Here is a 20,805-nt window from a genome sequence, read left to right on the forward strand (position 1 = left end):
TTAACAATGACATTACTGGGGGAGGGGGACTAATCCAATAGTTCATGTCAGCGATTACAAATGTACGAGTACTCTGTGATGAAAGGGTTTGGCAGGACTGCTCTGAAAATGTTTTCTTGGCTTCATACAGATAAAACATCGAAATGCTTTTTGTCTCTCTTCTCCTGTTTGACTTCATAGAGGAGCGGGACACAAAGTGGCATTAAGGTACTAACTGTAAACACACTGTTGTATGGAATGTGGACAGAACAGGGTAAGGGATCACGTAGAGCGGTCATAATGAAAAACTTGGCTTTAAAACAGTATTCATGGATTTCTCTTGGCCACTTGGGGGCAGCGGAACAAGCTGGGAACTCAACATTGACATTTGATGGTCACACATTTCATATGGCAGCACGGACAAACACCAGAATTCATTTTAAGTCGTGTGTCCGTTCACCTGGTGAACTCCACTTTTAGCTCTGCTTTGGTTTCCACCAACTCCTAAGGAACATATATCAATAAAACACATGAGATGATCAAAAATTAGTCTGGCGGGGGTTCCCTTTTAGCACATATTGTAGAGTGCGTACCACAAAGTGCATGCCCTCTGCTGTGTGTCAACCCCCCCTCTCTATCCCCCCCCCATTTCCTGTTTGCTCTTCACTGTCCTATCAAATAAAGGCAAAAATGGCACAAAAAAAAAAAGCATGGAGAACAACCCTGTGATAAATCACCAAGAGGGTCCAGGTAGGGTCACAGCCTCCCGATACGATTGTTGGACCCCCCCTTGCAAAAAGAATTGGAGGCCTCTATGTAGCCTGATTTTGTCCCCTTTGGAAAGAGCCAGGCTGGCACTCCTTATGCTAAGCTAGGCTAAGCTAAGCTGCTGCTGTCTCCGGCTAAGTTGTTTTCTCATCTCCATTTACAAAAACGTCAAACTAGAATAAAAAATCTCCCATAATGTTACAGTTCACTCCCCGACTCTTGTAACAGATCAAACTTTTTGCTCTTCTTTTTTTCTCTCCATCACTGCGGTGTCTTCAATCAGAGGAATGTGGCTGTGACCCCATGTGACCCACGCACAAAGCAACAATGTAACAATAATGGAATAACAATAATGTAACAAGGTAATAACTAGAGCAGCTCGATTGTTCCCTGGGCGAGGGAGTGGAGAGGAAATGATCATAACATGGTTTCAGATCCCTCAGGATCTGTTGCAACTGACATGAGAGCATCAGAGAGGGCAATCATCAGCGGATACTGTTACTCGTAGCAAACGTTACACTGCACTCCAGGCATCTAGTTGGCATGCACATACTGTACATGTGCCTGGAGATCCTTTCTCTCTTCACATACCAAAAATGTGGGGTTTTTTAAGAGCGTCTTGAAGGTGAAATTTAAATGCTCCTTAAAAGAACTGCTGCTGCTCATGGAGAAAGATCTTGAGCCTTTTCTCACGTCTCAAGTCTCGATTCAATATTGAATTATAGCGAATAGAAATGTTCTCACCTTGACATATGATACAATCCAGAAAGATTACTCACTTGTCAATTTATGGACTCACACTTCATAAGCTAGGGACCACAGACAAACACACACACAAACAAACTGAGCTCACAGAATACAAACACAGACAGACGACGACATGAATTGAAAAGCAACTTGGAATCAAACATAAAGACGTTATCAGAGAGCAGAAAATACTGAAATATCACTGTATAATTAATGATACATTAACACACACACACACACACACACACACACACACAGCCCATTTCTTTTCAATCACTATTGTGGAATGTGTGAGGAAAATGAACCTTTTCATCTATTCGGTAACGGTGTTGGGGTCAGCTCCAATTCAGAGAGCCTTTACACAGCGTCTCTAACCGTCCGTCTCTGTTTAGCTAAAAGAAAATTGTTGTGGAGGTTCACTTGTTTTTCTGTGCGGGCAAAATTGGAACCAATCTGACCCCAATATTTGTTTTGTTAGGAAAGCATTCCTCTTTGCTTCCTTTGAAGGGGCGAAAGAATGCAGCCGCAATTCAGGGACTGAACAATTTATTGAATGTAATGCATTAAAACATAAATAGATACATGATAGCGGAAGTGTTGGCAGCTCAAGCCACGGGCAGTTGCTGCCTTTGTTGTTTGGAGAAGTGAAATTGCCTTGAAAGTAGAACACAAGATACATTTCATAGATTTCATTTGTCTTGCAGAAGGGAGCAAAATCTATAGTGTGTAAACCTCAGAGCAGAGGGATTATATAATGCTGATGTACCTCAATTAAAAGTAAGGTGCATGTTACAACAAGACAGAGGAAAGCCAGTGGCTGCTGAGTAAAGACTTTATACGCTTTACAGTGTCAACACAGCAGAGCTTTGGTCAAATATTTCAAATGTTCCTACACACACGCATAGGAAATCTGGAGCGTTAAGACAAGCGGGAGCACGAGCATCCCAACGTTAAGAACTGGGAGCTGACAGTGTTCACGTGTTGAAATGAAGGCACTTATGAATGACATAAAAAAAAAAAAAAAAAGAATAGAGAGGCGAAAATGAAGTCGCTGGAAAAGTAAGACAGACGTGTATCAAAATGTACAATAAATACAGTTAAACATTTTCTTTTTGGAATTAAAAGATACAAGTGTTGTTCATCTAAAATCTCCCCCTCAATGCTATCAATGCAGGGCTATAACCTCTACCACTATGATCTTTTTTAGCTAACAGGTGTCTGTACATGTCTGCAACGCCCAATTAATGATGAAAAGTCAAACATTTTGTAGCACACGAGCCAAATGTCTCAGTAGGAATTTAAAAAAACAAAACCAAAAACAAAGATTTGTGTGTGGGACATTGTCCGACAGGGACAACATGTGATGCATGCATTCAGATAAAAACAGATTTCTACACCAAACAGAAGGAAAACATACTGATAAGCTTTAGTGTGTGGTCCGTGGTATTAAGTGTTCCCTCTTGCGACACGCGTTTCTCAGTCTACGTTCCTGTACCTGGTGAAGAGGTTGTAGAGGACGCGCAGTGTCGATTTAAGGTCACAGTTCACTATATCTGGGTGGAAAAAAGAGAGAAGGGTTATGTACATCCAGTCAGAGTTGAGATCTTGTCTGTAGTCCACTAAATAAGAGCTGCTCCAGACTGTGCTATGGGGGCCGAAAGCAGATATTTTAGACCTTTTTAGCTTAATTAATAAATGAGCCATATCAAACCTACATTCTGAGTTATGTTAGACTTCGCTGAGAATTTATTTTCTGCAGCTTTTGATTCTTAAGTCTTTTTATTCTATAGTCATCTGAGGGTAAATCCATTGAAATGTTTCACACATTTTTATGTTTTGAATGTATTATGTGTTTAATTTTCTTTGCATAATTTTCATTTTACCGGTTCTTAAATCCCTCCACTGGCTTCCAGTGTGCCAAAGGACAGATTTTAAAATCCTGTTACTTGCTTACAAAGCTATAAATGGTCTTGGACCCAAATACGTAACTGACTTACGTATAAGGTATGAGGCGTCCAGACCCCTCAGGTCATCTGGTGCAGGTCTACTCAGTGTTCCCAGAATCAGAACCAAGCAAAGTGTTTAGTGGTTTAGTTTCTATGCTTCCCCCTATGGAACAAGCTGCCTGAACACCTGAGGTGCTAAAACTGTCAGCGCATTTAAGTCAGGCCTTAAAACATCACTGTTTACTGTGACTTTCCAATAATGGAGCTACATTCAGTTCAATTCAATTTTATTTGTATAGCCCAATATCACAACAGAGTGTCTCATAGTGCTTTACAAAGTTCACTGAAATAAACAAGTGTAAGCGAACAAACAATCTAATAAAGAGTCCAGCAGTCGATGAGGCCAATGGATCAGTCCGGTGGATCAGTCCGAGACATCACCTGCCCTTTATGACCCTCCTTCTTCGGGAAGGAAAAACTCAAAAAACCCAGTGGGAAAAGAGAAACCTCCAGGAGCACCACAGTGAAGGAGAGATCCAGCTCCCAGGGACGGACAGGCTGTAGCCTTGGACATAACTTCTTTTAATTTGTAACTATTTATACACATGCTTTTATTGTCTTTCAATGCATCTTAAGCTTTAACTATTTATTTTCCTGTGCTTTTATTCTTTTTATCTTCTACATGCAATTTAAGGTTTGTGTCTCGTCTTTATCCTGTTTTATGTCCCTGTAAAGCTCTTTGAATTGTCTCGTGTCTAAAAAGGTGCTATATGAATAAATTAGCCCATATTTATCAAATGTCCATATATCTATCATATGATTTCCATATTTCCCTTCATTTCTTGAAGCTGCTTTGATCGATATTTCTTTGACTACTTGGGGGCAGTAGAACGAGGTGTTAAAAACAACACTGACATATTATCACCTTTAAGGTCGTTGCGGCAAACAAACATCTTTCTATTTACACATCCAGCTGACACACAACTACATTATCATTCATATGTGGTTTCTGGTCATCTGATGATTTTAGTTCCAATATTCACTCCGCTTTGGGTCTCCACCGACTCCTTAGACTCCGACTCCTTTAGCTGCTAAATGCTCCACTGTTTTGTTGAAATGTTCTTATCATCATCTGTGCCATTTGTTGTTGGGCAGGTAGTGTTTTTTAACCAACTGCCTGCTGGAGCTAAAGTGACTCAGTCAGAAAAGGAAACTTGTGGCCTTACAACCAAAGAGCTGAAAGATGCTAAAATTCTATGTGAGCTGAGGAGTTGGGTGATGACTTTCTGTTGGTTTGTCCCTCTGAGCGCCACCTTTCACATTACACATAGTTATTTCACCACCTTTTAATACACAAATATTGATTAGTGCAGCTTTAAAGCAGAACAAATCTCTCCCTCGGCAAAGATCAGTGTACAAAGGAAGCAGTTTCTCAACATCACTAGCTGCAGGTTGTATCAGCTGTCACCACCATCGCTGATCCTATGAGCACCTTGATGGCAGAGCAAAATGAAGCGTGGCTGCTGTCTGGTTCGTGTGATCTCTGCAAGCCGGTATTTGTACTCGGCCAAAGATTGTGTATGAGGGAAAAGAGGCATCGCTCTTTAGCACCATTCGTACGAATTTCTGTGGTACCAACAGCTGCAACAGAATAATGCAGCTTTTCTCTAGCATATCACTTCACATCAGTTTCAAGAGTCGCATTCTTCCAGTAAAAATTTTCGTTCATATTGAGGTAATCAGCTTTATATTTAAGAATCAGGGCCTTTAGTATTTGGATTAAGCTTTTTATGAAAATGGCTATGTCTCTTTGATCAACAATTAGTTAAAGATACTTTGATCTGGGCTTAAAAAAGGGACATCTCTAGTTAAAGAAGCTTCCTACCCTCTGGCCGGGGCTTTGGCCTCTCCAGACCTCCATCCTGCATCAGCTCAAAGGAGAAGGAGACGTTGTGGACCTGCAGAGAGAGTGAGGAGGCTGTTAGAGTCTGAGAAAGTGCTACAGTATTGTGTGTACATGCAAACTCCACACACACACAACCTAAACTTTGCACATACAGGCAGGGGTTGGCAAGCACAAACCATACAGCTCCACTCTCAGGGAACATAGACACTGGTTGCTAAATCCCACAACACACTCCGGGTCGATTCAATCGCGCTACCACAGCTTCCTGTGTCGGCAAACACAGCACGGCTCTGTTCTGTAAGACCATAAGCCTTCTGCAGCTGCACAAACACTCGGCTCCCTCATTTATCAATAGATACATGTCAGCAGTGTCACTCAAAAACCTCCCGAATCCAAGACAGCGCATTGAAAGCCAGATTTTTCATGTCATTACAAATGTAACAACAATTGTACAATGTAGACAATGAACGAAAATATCAGGGCACAGAGCAGTTCTTACATTACTATATTTCATGCAGCTGGAATAGAGAAAGACACATGCTGGAGATATTGGTTACAAGGTTTTAACTGAAAACTGACAATTATGGTGGACATGATGAATGATGCCAAAATGCAAGGCGGACTTTTCAATGGACCCTGAATCTTCATTCAGGTGGACCGTTTCAAGATGGAATAATTTAGATTTTCAATGCTGCTGCATTTAGACAACAGAGACACAGTTCTGTGGAGGAAACAAGAAAAGACGTCTAAGCCAATCTGATTTGTGAACGATAAAAAAAACATCAGAAAACCAATCAGAGAGAGGAGATAGAAAGTTGAAAGACGTTTTCTATTCTCTGCCTGTTGTATCTGTGTGTGTGCTCGCCCTGCTGTGATGTACTAAAAGCTTTGCCCAACAAGGGCTTATTGTCTGAAAAGCGTGACCTTAGCCATGTAATACAGTCAAAAAGAAAGGAAGAGAATGGGCCTTAAGTAGAGATCTACTGAGCAGAAGCAGGAGTGCTTTCTTGATGCCTCATGCTACTTTTCACAGCCCACTCCTGGATCATCATCGATAGGCCTCTAGGCCCTCACACACACACACACACACACACACACACGTATTTATATATACGTGTACACACACACAGTAATAGAGCTGAGCCCCTAAGCCACTCCAGTGTTTCCCTGTGCAATAGGAGATTACAGATGCTGTGGGGCTGATGCCTGTTCTTCTGGGCCAGGAGTGTCGGTGTGTGTGCGCAGTTGTGTACATTGTAGCACTGATGCCCATTCTGCTTTGCAGCTTGGCAGGGGCCGCTGGCCAAGGCCCAAACAAAAGGCTACTGTGGTGTCTCCGCAGATTGCCTGTTCAGAATACCGTAGTACTACAGAGGCCAATGGAGAGGAGAGATGGCTCCGCACTGAATGGGCTCTGGGGAGAACGGATGGCATTTATCAAGCTATTGAGAGGAGAGTTCTGGCTCCGAGTGCATGAGGCTCCTCAGAAATAGAGTATCGACTCAAGAGTGTTTCTTAAACTATAGGTCATGACCAATGAAGGGGCATGGCCCCGTTTCTCGAGAAGAGAAGATCGGATACATAAATACAGCGGTGCTTTCAACTGCAAGTCTACAAGCTCTTCCAAAATACAGCAGAAGTCACACTTGCTGTCTCTGTCTGTCGGGGATGACAATAGATGTAACTCAATCCATCAGGCATGACTCAGATACTTGAAAAAAGGGCGGCACTGCAATCCATTGTAACAGATGTGAATTCCAAACAGCAGCTGCTGCCCTCCATGACAGCGCAAGCTCCAAACAACGGTTCTTGGTGAACCAGCTCGCTGATGGTAAAGGAAAAATAATCACACTTTACCTTTTGGTCAAAATTCTCTGGTGTGAGGAAGAAGTTGTAGAGCGGCACAAAGTATCCCTCCAACAGCCCCATCAGCAGCACCAGATAAACACCGTCTGCAAACTGAGACAGCAGCACAGGCAGATCAGCAGAGAGGCCGTGGGCCGGCTAGAATAGAGCCGTAGTGACTTAAGAGAAGTGTTAGAAAAAAGTGACATTATCTCAGGTTTGATGATCTTTAATATGTTTCCAGTAGACTGAAATCTCAATGGCAGGTTCAAAATATGTTAAGATGGTTGTGTTTTTCATGAACAAACACCTATTGATATGAATATTTAGCCTGCAAACATCAGGGACAGTTCACCCAAATTACAAAAATGCTGACATCATCACAATATGCACATTCACCACATCTGGTGGCAGAAGCTCAGTGGTGTAGAGCTTAAAACCTCAGGAAATCTACATGACAGATTAGACACCACTAGAGGTAAAGTAAAAACAAAAGTTTTTTGGGAGTAGGGTGAACAGCTCCTTCAAAAGGTTTCTCTTAAAAAGCAGTGTACTCTAAAAAACAGCAGCAAAATATGTGTTAAAGGGCACACGTTTTACAATATTGTAAAATATTTTCGCTTCAGCATCAGTGAATAGTGTTGATAGTATTGTCGTGTGTTTGTGTGTGTGTGTGTGTGTGTGTAGGTATGTGACGTACCTGTGTGTCCAATTCAGACACCTCTAGGTTGAGCTTGTTCAGGTGTTTGTTCACAAAGGTGATCAGTGTCTGAGAAAACACAAAGGATGGCAACGTCTCAAACAACAGGGAGCGTGCACTCAAAGATCAGCATACACAAATACACACACACACACACACACACACACACACACACACACACACACACACACACACACACACACACACACACACACACACACACACACACACACACACACACACACACAGATATACTCAAAAACAGACATGTAAACCAAACATGTTGGAGCTATGTGGAGGTCAGTAAAAATGGTTAGAAACAAGCTGTGCTTCTAAAGCTCAAAATGAACTGTGCACAGAGGTGAACATGCACATGTGGTTAAATTCAACTTCAGAGAGAAAGTGATGTTTTCACTAAGACATTTAGCCAATTGAATTTAACTTGTTTACATGATTTGTACAATATCACATGCATCTATAAGAATTTTGACCAAAGAAAAGGTGCACTTATACTGGCTGTAAATGGTATATTAAGTTTTTCAGCAGATGGAGTTGTTAAGCAAACTCCAAGAGAAGTAGGCAAAGTAGATCCACTAAAAGACAATTAGATGGGACATAAAGTCCCAGAAAGACAGCTAGTGAGAAACTATTCCAAGGTCAAGAACGAACTTTCATGTCATGTCAGTAGAAGGCTGGCTAGTAGGCTGCTAAACAGGCAAAAAATAGTCCTTTTGCCTGACAACGATTACACTGTCGCCCTCATTTTGGAGTAGAGATCAAAGAGCAGAGATTTCTAAAGACCAGACTGCTGATAAGAATCACAGTAACCCCAGTAAGGGAACACATTCTACCCGACTGGTGTGAGCACAGATCTGTCCTCAACACACCACACCAATCTCTTCAGATGTGTGCTTCCTTGTCAAGGACCTGCCTCATTAATCAGGATCAATGACGTTAGCTAGATCACTGTGTAGAGGAAAACCTGAACCATGGACTGGGATAAAAAGCCCTGTTTGGGTTGTAAACACAGAAAGGCTCTGGTTATATGTATTTAGGTCTTATTTGCCATTTCTCCATCAGACCTCCATGGATGACATATTTGAGCTTGCCACTGCCGTGCCTCGGTACCTTTTTGACAACATTGAGTTTATCTGGTGCGTGGTCAAACAGGGTGTCGAAAGCATCGCGCTCTGTGAGGAATAAACAAAATGAATTATTAATCCAAACAGGGACAATTATATGTGAACATTTCCTGAATAAAATATTATTCAATACACTTGCTTCATGAGAACCTACCATGTCTGCCAGAGAAAGCTCTGCGAGGGGGGGGGGGCATAGAGAGAGAGAGAGAGAGAGAGAGAGAGAGAGAGAGAGAGAGAGAGAGAGAGAGAGAGAGAGAGAGAGAGAGAGAGAGAGAGAGAGAGAGAGAAATGTGTCAGGTACACAAATGCTTATTGACAATTTCACACTTGAACATTAATATAAAACAAGAGAAAATGAAAGTGTTTCCAGTTCAATCACAAAGGAATGTAGAGAATGGGGGGATTATGTGACACAAAATGACAATACAATAATGTAGCTAGGGTACACCGAGGGTATTTAAATAACCTGGGTATCATCACTGGGACATCCACGGTGACCACATACTACAGCACAATGCAATAATCTCAACAGCAGAACAATGCTGTTGGGTATTGGTACAATGAATCAAGACGTGGCTTTCTATGGGAATGGAGGGTTTCTCTTGTCTATTATTACAATGTTAGCACTTTGGAGGATGCTGTTGTTGGAAGGGGTCAGGTGGTTTTGGAGGGTAGGGAACACTGCAGTGTGAGTGTCCCCGAGGAAGAGATATCGCAGCAGGCAGGCCAGCAAGAAATGGCAGGCACGCACACACACACACACACACACACACACACGCACACACACAGTGTAATCTGCGATGGCAAAGGCAGGCAGGTCTGGGCAATGGTCCTGGTGGTGTGGTAATAACCGTATTTCCACTGTGGCCATGTGATGTGTGTGTGTGTGTGTGTGTGTGTGTGTGTGTTATTAACACTGTATCCATCTACCATGACAAAATGCGTGTGCTTGTGTGTGTTGGCCTGTTGTTATCTCCCTCGTTGCTGCCGTCAGGCTGCAGGACAGCCTCACAGGGAGACAAAAAGTGTGTGTGAGAGAGTGTGGGTGTGTGTTTCTTCAGCTAAGGCTGCCATCACATATCTTGCTGAAATATAACGGTTGTCTATTCAGCACCGAACGTCACCTCCTCTGAGAGTGTAATCCAAAGAGCAGTGTGCTGCACAATACGGTTTGCAGAAAAGAAGATATTCAAGGTTTTGGTTCCACCACGCTCTACTGACAGGCAGCGTTTACGACACCGTATCAAAGCTCACTAATCATACTGTGTCCATCACGTTGATTAGCAAGAACTGTCGAGGATTCACATTCAGGTTCAGTCTTTACATTTTTCTTTTAATCGGGCAGTTTCTATTGTAATTAGGAGATCTTTAGACTGTAGTACGTGTTTGTATTTTTCTAAGCAAGGTATCAAAAACAGTAAGGTTTTGGTATTAGTACAATGATCAGTTTCCCCACTACCACTGAATTCTAGTCAGAACAAGGACAAAGGAGCAAACCAAAAGAGAACATGCAAGTTCAGCCAGCTAGCTTATAGTCTGCAGGACACTGTATGTTTTCAAAAAAAAAAAATCAGGCACCGCTTTGTTTCTGATATCAAGATGTTTTTGTTCCAGTCATGTGTAGCCGCTCCTGGTAAAGCAGAGTATAAACTATATGACTTAAACTGACTCAAGCGACATCTCTTAAGGCAGTGTATCAGATTTCAGCCAGCTCCCTTTGGAGCCACAAAAGGCTTTCTGCAATTTTTTAACACATGCAGAAGTACTCCATAACGCCTGCAAACACAAAATTGGTGGAGTTGCTCTTTAAATAATGAAACACAGACATTGACAGTAGCAGCAGAGCACACTTACTCTGTGTTGCCAGTGATTTCTTCTTGAATTTGTCTGGACTGTAGGATGCCCTCTCGTTTCTGAAAGACATAAATGTGGGACAGTATGTAAATAGGTGATTTTTGTTTTCTACTGAATATGACTGAGAACACTGAACTGGCTGGTGCAAAAATGAAAAGGGAAAGGCCAAAGAGGAATTCACAGCAGCAGAGCATTATAAAACCAACATTCTCAATAAAGATGACGACTTGTTATACAAGTATGAAGACACATACTGTATTCATACTGGAAAGCCTTCAAGAACAATGCTACACCCACCTGGACGACCACCACTTGAATAGAAACGTGGTCTGGCAATCTGATTGGTGCTCTGAAGTGTTGCGACAGCGCCACCAGCAGGTGCAGAATGGCAACTATGCTCTTAGCATGAACCGCTAATGTGAGGGAAAGAAGAACAATAACACAAGAGAAAAAAAATTAGTAATGGAACAAATAATATAAAGGATGAAGGTAGGTACCAAACTGTGTGAGACAAATTAGCACGTTAGCCTCTTCACTTATATTTCCTGTTTTCTGACATTTAAAGCCACTAATGGCCTGCACACCAGCTTACTTATTCATTTAGTACCTTTCTGTATTTGCAGTTATAGTTTATAGTATTTGCATTCAGTATTATGGATTTAACCAAAAATTTAATCTTACATTTCTCAACTTCTTGCCATGATGCCATCATCTCCAATTAATAGGTAGACATGCCATCCTCTTCCTGTTTTCTGAACATTTTCTGTCTGTTCGCTGCAAGCCATATCTTTTCTATTATTTTTCATCCTTTCAGGCATTTGTAATTAAACGTTTCATGTAGCAAGGTCACGTAGCTTCGGTGGTAAACACAAACACATGTCAAAAGTTGCTTTGAGGCGATGCTAAAAAAAAAATAAAATAAAATCACTAAGATACAAGCTTTTGTGGAGAAGAAAAGACTCCGAGTCTAAATTCTGTGTTTGCAGCATCAACACCCTGTTCAGTCAGACACAGTGAGCGACGCGTCTTTAGCCATCCAAACAAATAGGATTTACCTCTGGATACACAAAACAATCAGGATCAATTAAGTGGCTGAAGCAAGCCTTTGATTGTGCGCCATGGTAATGGTAAATCGCAGAGAGCAGGCTAAAAGCCATCATAAGACCTATTAGATCCTCACGGCATAAGAGGATCCAAATCAGTTATTCTAAGGCTTTAGAATGGGGGATAAAAGTAGGGGCAAACATATGTGAATTGATTAAAAGAGAGCACCTCAAATAACAGGACTGCAAAATCAATTACATTCCACGTTATTCACTGTGCTCTTCAGCATTTTTGAAGACCCTGCACAAATACCTTTCAAGGACAAACTTCTACCAGAGGTAAATTTAAGAATGTCATATTCTTTGGCCTGAAATAAATTCATTGGATAAAGCCTTTCTCTAGTGCACTACTTTCACAAAATCAATTCAGTTCCTTATCTTAAGGCTTTTCTCTGCGTCTCTATCATGTAATCTATTTTTCTGCCTCACATACAGTAATGTGCCTCACATCCATTCTCTCCTCTCTCTCATGCCACACACACACACACACACACACACACACACACACGTATATACACACACACATACAACTATGTTTCAGCTAATGACATGAGTAAAAGGCGGTGTGCAGGGAGCCTGATAGTAATTATCATTACTCTCTGTGTCAGATAAAAGAGTGCCATCAAAGGAGATGTGCAGAGCTCTATTGACATGCATGGCTACATACGCTGTTGTCTTCTGTCTGAAAGCTGACAGCTCAATAAGAAGCATACTAATCCAATGGCAAGACAAGTACATTCAGACATAAATGGTTGAAGTGGAGGTCTGATAAAACCAGGCATGTAGCTCGTACTCTCCGTGCAACAGCGGAATAACGGAAGACATACTAAGAGCTTGATTCTTTGTTCTTCAACGAGGTATTAAGGTTAGATGTCACTAAGACGCATTATAAGGAATGTTATTCTGTCTGAAAATGATGGGAGTCAGATCAGTCTCATCATTAATGAATGCACACAGAAGGACTCACTAATGTATTTTGGGATTTGTGTATGAGGGACTCCACATGAATATTTTTCAGAGCACACAAAACAGTTATTGTAAAACAAATCCATACAGGAAAGAAAACAGGAGGTTCATAAATGTCCGGTGCACACGCAAATAGGTCTCTGTTTTAAATAAATGTCGCAAATACCCACAAATGTGTGCATGTAAAAGCATTTTTGGTTTTCACGTTTGGATGTTGTTCTACTTACATGTGAACTGTTGAAGCTACATTTACAGACCGAACCTGGTGTGAACGTGTCTGCGTGTGCACGTGGGACTTCTCTGGCTCCCCTGCCGCAGCGCGCTTCACAAAATGCATGAAATTCAGATTGCCAATCAGATGGCTCGTTCCGCTTCGGCCTGTCGCGTGAGCGTAGATTCGAGGGTGTGATTGCGTGTGCTCACTTAGCGCTACAGCTAGCAGCGGGTAAACCTCGCCATGGAGACTGGTAGCTGCTCTCCACAGGTAGGTCTCCTCTCTCTCACTCTCCTCTCATTAAATATGTTCTGACTGCTTGTTAAATGCCATATCACTAACTTAGAGTCATTTATAGATAAATCTCAATGTGTGAATCCCTTTGTGCACATTCATTACTGCCGAAACTGATCTGACTGCATAGAAAATGATCGTTATCACAACTTTGCTGCACCAAACTCCAGGTTGAGATTCAAAATTACAATGCAGCATTTCACTGTATAATCTGGCCCATGAGCCCAAAATTCTCATGACCCCTGCTCTTTAACTACTCATAGCATTGAAGCAGTGAGTGTGACTGATTGTCTGTGCCTACGTGTCAGCCCTGTGACCGACTCTCGATGGATGGCATCGAAGCAGGTGCCAGTGTTATCAGTAAGCAACTCCACTGATACAGCATGCTCAATAGCAGAGCCCCGGTACTTAAACATCTCAATGCAATGTTGCAATTAGTAATCTCACGAGCTAGACATATGTTTGACACGTCTAAATATTAGTGAAAAGGCTGAGGGTGTACATTATGTGCAGCAGTGCAAAGTACAAACAGGGCTGAAGTAGAACAAATAGATGGACAGTGAAATCTCTTCTCAGAGCAACGTCTGGGGCAGAATTCCGACTAAAACACCTGAGAGATGGGAAAAACCAATTTCAAAGTCAGGAAAATGCCAGGCGGGTGGAGGGCTGCTGGCTCTGGTCATTGTTCCCAGGACTTGATGTGCATTACTGTCTGCACAGCAAATGACCCTGCATGTGGCCGTGCTCCCAAGGTTTAAAATGACTACTCCACTTACTCCTGCCACCACCAATGCTCCACCAATACTGGATTTTTGATGCCAAGCGGCAAATTATTTAATTTCTGTAACTTGCTGAACGTGTCCATACTTCTTTTCATTCATTGTGTGTAATTTCTGTTTAATTGTCTGAGTTTTGTCCTCTTTTCTGGTTAATTCAACTAAATTCATATGGACAGCTGCTGTACATTCATAATTAATAATCACTTATATGCACAGACTTAATGTGTGAACTGTACTTTTGGTTTGGACATACAGGCTGCTGCTGTCTGTAGCCTTCTTTAATAGTTCTGTCATATTGTGTCATCATCATTATATGCCTTGCCTTACGCCCCGCATTGTAAAATGTAACACAGTTAACAAACATTTTAATTGAGCAAAAATATGTGAAACCATCCTTACAGTCAACATTCCAGCGAATGTTCCTGGTGGAGAGTTTGAGCGAGTCATTGATGCGCTCTAAGACCGTCTGCAGCTTCTGTTTCTGGGCGATCTCCGACTGGGTCACCTCTGCCACGTTCAATTTCTCACCTTCCAGCTTTTCTGAAGCACAAGAGAACGAGACAGCCAAAAGCCTGAAATCTTGATTTTCAGCATGGATTTCATGTCTAGACAACGCAACAGCGCGTTTGGTTTAGTTTTAGTTCCCTGTCTTGTGGCTCCACATGTACAGTTCAGCTCCTCACCAAACAGTTTCTGCAGGACCTGTCCATCATACAGATCTTCAGCCAGATCCTTCACAATGATCCTCTCCCCCACCAGAACGTCATTTATCCAGTCGATCAACACCTACATGGGCAGAATTAAAGAGTGATTAATCGTAATTACAACTTGCTAAATTGGTTTAGAAAGTTATCTTTGGCTTAATTATACTGCAACACTGTGTGCCTATGAACTGCTTTGTTCAAGTGATTCTGAGCTTTAGCTGGGTCTCTCAAGGACGTTGTGACTTTATTGAAGTCAGACCAGTGCTGATTGGACAATACGCTGAGGAAAACTGCCCCGCTGGGACATAAATCGTTGCCCCAATCTGAGGTCTTCGGTAGCCTCACAAAAGTTCCCCTTAACAAACTGCCTGTTTGACTCCAGTGATTGCTCGCCAGTCCACACACTGCTGTTCCTGCAGCTGCTGCCCGTGGCTCCATGCTGCCACCTCTAGCTTTAAAGTACGGATGGTATTACATGTGTGATGAGCTTGATTACACACAAAACCCGGTAGGAAGCTTCTTATCTTTACTTACTTATGTTCTTTGTTGCAAGTCATTAAGAGATGCAGCACTAAACAATTCAAAATGATTCAAGATGAATGGTGATGACATGATTTAAACATAATTTACCTTCATGAGCTCCTGCAGTTTGCGGTCATTCTTGGAGTTGGGGTCGACCATGGTGCGCACTTCATTCTCCTCTAATGCACAGACAGGACACATGTTAAAGCTGAGAAGGAACGTTTTATTCCAAAGTGAAGAAGAATAGCAACTCAGCCCCGAGCAAAAAATGGCATTTATCAGCATCTTAGACAAACTATGAGTTCCCAAAAAGCCACAGAGTGCCGTCTTGAAACTACTCAACAGCAAAAAGGGCGTAACAAGCTCACCACCTTTCATTCTTAACCCAGCAAGCTAGCTAAATAGAATTAGACATAGGGGTTACAACAGTATGCACATTATTATTGTGATACAGCCTGCTCTTGATATATTGATATATATATATAAATTGCTCTTGAATATTTGAAAATACATGTATAAATACTTTAAGTTACCTAGCATGGTGTCCTCAGGGTCCAGCTCATAGTGGGAAGGGCTGAGAGGAAGGTTGATGGCGTTGATCCCCTCTTCTTGAAGCTCAGACACTACAGGTACAAACATTGTATCATGAGAGGCATGTCACACTAACAGTTTCCTGCTACTGCAGACTTTTCCTGTGATTTATAACTTCTTCTCTGTTCTATTTGGAAGTAAATATATAGCAAACTTTACGGGAATTATTCTTGATTTTTCTTATTGTCTAAATTTCCCATGAAAACCAACAGTGCATCAGCCCAGCTCTCAATATTTCCCCACCCTGTCAAACCCATTCATTTCTAATGAAATCCTTTTTTAAAAGGGTCACAATAAAAATACATTTCATCTTTTTATTTGTATTTTTTTGCAGCAGGACAGGTATGTGGGATTGACTCAAAATAAAACAATAAAACTTAGTTATTTTCATCATCAGTGAATGTTTCAATTGTATTTTTGATTAATCAAGTGATCCGTAAGTGATCCCGTAAAAGCTCATTTCCATTTCCCAGAGCCAAAAACTCTGTTTTCACATTACCTGTTTTACCAAAGCAACAGTCCAAATTAAGATTAAGAAATGAAACAGAAAGCACTAAATTCAGATGCTAGAACCGCGGCATGTTTGGCGTTTCAGCTTCATAAGTGATTGGTTGGTTATTCAAATAGCCTGAGATTTAACTAAAGTCAAACTTATAACCCAACTACGAGTTGAAGATGTAGCCACAATGATGCTGAATGACACGTTCCTTTGAACATCCTTTGGCAATGTTCAGCAGTAGTTTGGACGGTTACCTAAATGTTTCTTTGATCCCACAGAACAGCCATTAGCAGACCCTCCGTAGAGAGCCAGGTGACGTCAGACACACACAGACTGATGCTGCTTCCTGCTTCTCAGCGGGCTTTATATTGGCACAGCATGCCATTCTTCTCAGTGTGTCAGATACCTGAGGTGACATGATCACTGCTCTGCTCGTGTGTGTGTGTGTGTGTGTGTGTGTGTGCTGAAAGCATTGAGTGAACATCCTGTGCATTTCTCTGCCTTCACTGGAAAAACATCCTCTTAATCAACACCATCCACATGTGCTTTCTCCACACACACACACACACACACACACACACACACACACACACACACACACACACACACACACACACACACACACACACACACACACACACACACACACACACACACACACACACACACACACACACACACACACACACACACACACACACACACACACACACACACAATGAAAGCGCTCCTATAGAATCTCACTCTTTTCATTCCATAAAGTAAATGAGCCAGTCGGTGGCAAAAACAAGCACATTTAGTAGACAGTTGCCCTCATGGATCAGGGTGCAGCCACTGCAGCCGTCTGAGACAATCGGCTAGACCAACCTCCAACTTTTAGTACCCACTAGTCATTTTCAGGCCAAAATAACTAGAATTAGGACTCAGGTTGAAAAACACCGGAGTTATCCTTCATGACAAAAAGCAGATGTGTGTGCCGACACCAAACTAGTGCTTAATGGCTAATAGGTGGTAACTAAATCTTTCCTGTTTGATTGCTTAGGTTCATGTTAACAAATGAAAAGTTGAACTCCTATCAGCAAGATCATTCTGTGGTAGTTGTCAAGACTAATGAAACACCCATGTAGATACATTCACACACTTGATCATTAAGCCGATAGCGGTCCACTAAAATGGGCCCGGATCGACCAGGATACAGATACTCAGGATCAGCCGGGGACCTCTCTGTTTCTAAAAGGAGGCTTACACAGTTTCATTTAAAACACTTCAGCTGTGTAAAGAAGGAACAACTGGCATCACCTCGGCTCACAGACCGGCAGCCCAGTTGAGATTAATTAGGGTTTTTCCTCGCACCTTATTCAAAACAACTTCATTGGGAACATACATGTTAATCTTTCCAACATCTTCTGGTCATGACACATTTCTGGAGAATATAGGTTTTAAATTATTGTTTCACAGATTGATGAGGGAAGAAAGAAGAAAAACAAAGAACAACTGCTCGCTGTCTCAATAAAACACTTGCATAAACTTTACTTCTACTTTTCACTGTCTGGCAATTTATAGACTCATATGGGGGAATTATACAAAAATACCATTCCAGTTAGCACCATCTAATATTACTGTAATTATCACTTGTGCTATTTAAGGAAGAACAACTGTGTAGGAGCCTTGGTTGGATGTTATTAGAGGAAGTATGGGGTGTAGATCTATGTGCAATATGAGGGTGAGATAACCTTGGTATCACTTACACGCCAGCTGTGTTTCCATATTGGCAGGTCAAGCAAGTCTGCTGTGATTTTGTTTGCATCAGTTCCAGAGTTAAAAACCCACTTGCTCACCTCTATAACACAGTGTATACAGTATGTTCAGCACAGGTTTGCTGTCAGTATAGACAGAGTGAACCGGAATCGCAGGCGTTCTCAGTGTCCTCACTGCACATCACTCCTCCCCCTCTGGGCCACTGTCATAAAACGAGAAAACGAATCTATCCACTAGGCTCAATAAGGACAACAATAAAGAGCCACGTCGACGGATGCATTGTTCAGGAACATGCCCTCTATGTGACGGCTGCATGTAAGGAAAGAATGCGTGCTGATGTCGTCTCCTACCTGGAGGGCAGAGCGCTCCACAGCCCATGTCTGTCTGTCTCCGTCCCCCAGGCTCGAGCATCCTCTGCTGGCTAGCAGGACCAGCTCTCTCCCCTGCAGCTCATCCTCCACAGGCTGAGCTCAGAGGACTCTAATACTAACACCTGACCCCCGATATAGAAATTCTATATTTGCTCTGGTTTCACAGAGCAATGAATTACATGTTACCGCTCCTGTTTTATGTGCTGTATTTGCTGTTTGCACTATATCCACATTGCACACAGCTGGTGTCCGTCTGTATGCAACGCACAGCCCTCGCTTACGCTGTCCAACCTTCTCACCATCTCCCTCTCGTCCTTCACCCCCTCTTCCCTTTTCCCTTTTTATCCGGTCGTTACTCCTGCACAAGCCGGTGGCCCCTCTTCTCCCCCGGCACACGCACCGACTGCCATAAACGTCACAAGGACTTAAATTTAATCAATGATCAACACAAGAGCGGCCAGCCCACACTTTCCATCAAATCATGGAACACACTGCACTCAGTGTATATGTATGTGCGCAGTGAACACAAGCCAGCGGAATATAATGTGATTGCATGCATGTCCTGTGGACAAAAGCAACATAAAATGGGGCTCAGCTGTACCACAGCATTCTGAATGACACAGAGTAATCATCCAATTGAAAGAGACCTTTCTGATTTGATGGTAAAACCTGGCCTTTAACAATGAACGTCAGCTTCCCTGAAGCCTACTGTATTTCCAAAGCAACACAGCGCGGCTATAAACGGAGCATTTAAAAAGAGGCTGTTGGAGTATTTGCGTTTAAAGCACCTTCGTGGTGTCCATCATAGCAGGGTTTACAGCTACCAGGAGGGAAGGGGAGGTACAGTGAAGTGGGCATGAGCATCAAGACTGTGAGCTCCAGGGCTGCTGCACTGTAGCTGACCCTGCAGCCTGACCTCTGACCCTGCAGCTCTGGGAACAGGCCCTGTGGGTCCCCAGGAGGACCAACATTCAGATCCCTGAGTGTGTGTGTGTGTGTGTGTGTGTGTGTGTGTGTGTGTGTGTGTGTGTGTGTGTGTGTGTGTGTGTGTGTGTGTGTGTGCGCGGCCTGTGTTTACTCTGCCTCATTCCTCACTTATTACAGTAGTAGTGGATTCAATACCATACATGGATGCAGACGCAGCCCGCGGCCATGAAAACACACACAAGCAGCCACACGTTGTAGTTTTTGGCGTTTCTTTGCGGTAAAAGTATGTCGAAGCTGAATTAAACGCAGTGTTCGCTCTCAGAAATGTGGGTGCGTAGTAAAGGGGAGTTAATGGAGAGTTTTCTGGCTCCTGCTGTCGGCTACCATGTAAATATTAGTCTGACTCAATCATTTCATGCTAACTTCTCTACACAGCGGAGCAGAAGCAGCCGACAGCGGCTCTGCTAGTTTCTGGCTTGTTGTTTTGCGAGCTGTTTACCTTCTTTAGCCTTTTTCCTTCTCGCCAAAGTTCCACCAAGTTTTCCCAGGAAGGAGTCATCTTTCTTTCTGGAGGACGGGGATTTGGGCGTCGGAGACTTCGGAGAGGACGGAGACTTCTGGGGAGAGGAAGCCATCGTCGTGACGGGGATTTAATTCGGGACAGTTAACGCAAAGTTGTCCGAGTTGACGTGGAGATAAAAGTTGGTCGGGAAGTAAAGTAAAAAAAAAAAAAAATCAGCGTCCACTCCCTAAAGCGGAAACGGAATTCCAGACATTTTCTCCCGGAGTTGGCAGGAGTGAGTAGCCCCTCCTCTGCGGAGGAGGGCAGGCGGGGGGAGGCTGCAGGCCGCGGGAAGCTCGGCGGTGGTCGGGCTGAGGAGACACAACAGCAGGCCGGGGAGCACCAGCAGGAGGGGGCCGACGAGGGGAGGGCCACACAGGAGCCACAGGAGGCACAGGAGGCCGTGCCCCGCTACGGGTGAGACGCCATTATGAAGGGAAGTCAATGAGTGCATCTTTTTTTTTTTTTTCTCCTTTATCCTCATTTCTTGACCCAAATCGAGGTCATTATTAAATAATACATTTCATATGTTATTACAATTAGTCCAAAACTGACAGATAAAACATTTAGTATTTCGAGGATATTTGCTAATAGTTTGCTCATGAAACAGAAAAACACGTAGCTGTAA

At 42.7% G+C, this 20,805-nt stretch overlaps 1 protein-coding gene and 1 long non-coding RNA gene across 2 annotated transcripts; both read right to left on the reverse strand.

Moving 5' to 3' along the window:
• Nucleotides 1–2,023: 2,023 nt before the first annotated feature.
• On the reverse strand, nucleotides 2,024–20,321 carry parvaa (parvin, alpha a). The gene is made up of 13 exons (XM_070830301.1): nucleotides 20,115–20,321; nucleotides 16,003–16,092; nucleotides 15,578–15,648; nucleotides 14,927–15,029; nucleotides 14,643–14,783; nucleotides 11,185–11,300; nucleotides 10,888–10,946; nucleotides 9,188–9,207; nucleotides 9,020–9,081; nucleotides 7,892–7,960; nucleotides 7,204–7,305; nucleotides 5,326–5,398; nucleotides 2,024–3,047 (listed from the first exon to the last, which is right to left on the reverse strand). Exons 1-13 carry the CDS (start codon nucleotides 20,248–20,250, stop codon nucleotides 2,971–2,973), a joined length of 1,119 nt encoding a protein of 372 aa, XP_070686402.1. The 5' UTR covers nucleotides 20,251–20,321; the 3' UTR covers nucleotides 2,024–2,970.
• On the reverse strand, nucleotides 8,591–8,949 carry LOC139200871 (uncharacterized). The gene is made up of 2 exons (XR_011584304.1): nucleotides 8,779–8,949; nucleotides 8,591–8,746 (listed from the first exon to the last, which is right to left on the reverse strand). It is a non-coding gene; the product is annotated as an uncharacterized lncRNA (long non-coding RNA).
• Nucleotides 20,322–20,805: the final 484 nt, after the last annotated feature.

The sequence above is a fragment of the Pempheris klunzingeri genome, chromosome 5 (genome assembly GCF_042242105.1).
Source record: "Pempheris klunzingeri isolate RE-2024b chromosome 5, fPemKlu1.hap1, whole genome shotgun sequence".
NCBI lineage: Eukaryota > Metazoa > Chordata > Actinopteri > Acropomatiformes > Pempheridae > Pempheris > Pempheris klunzingeri.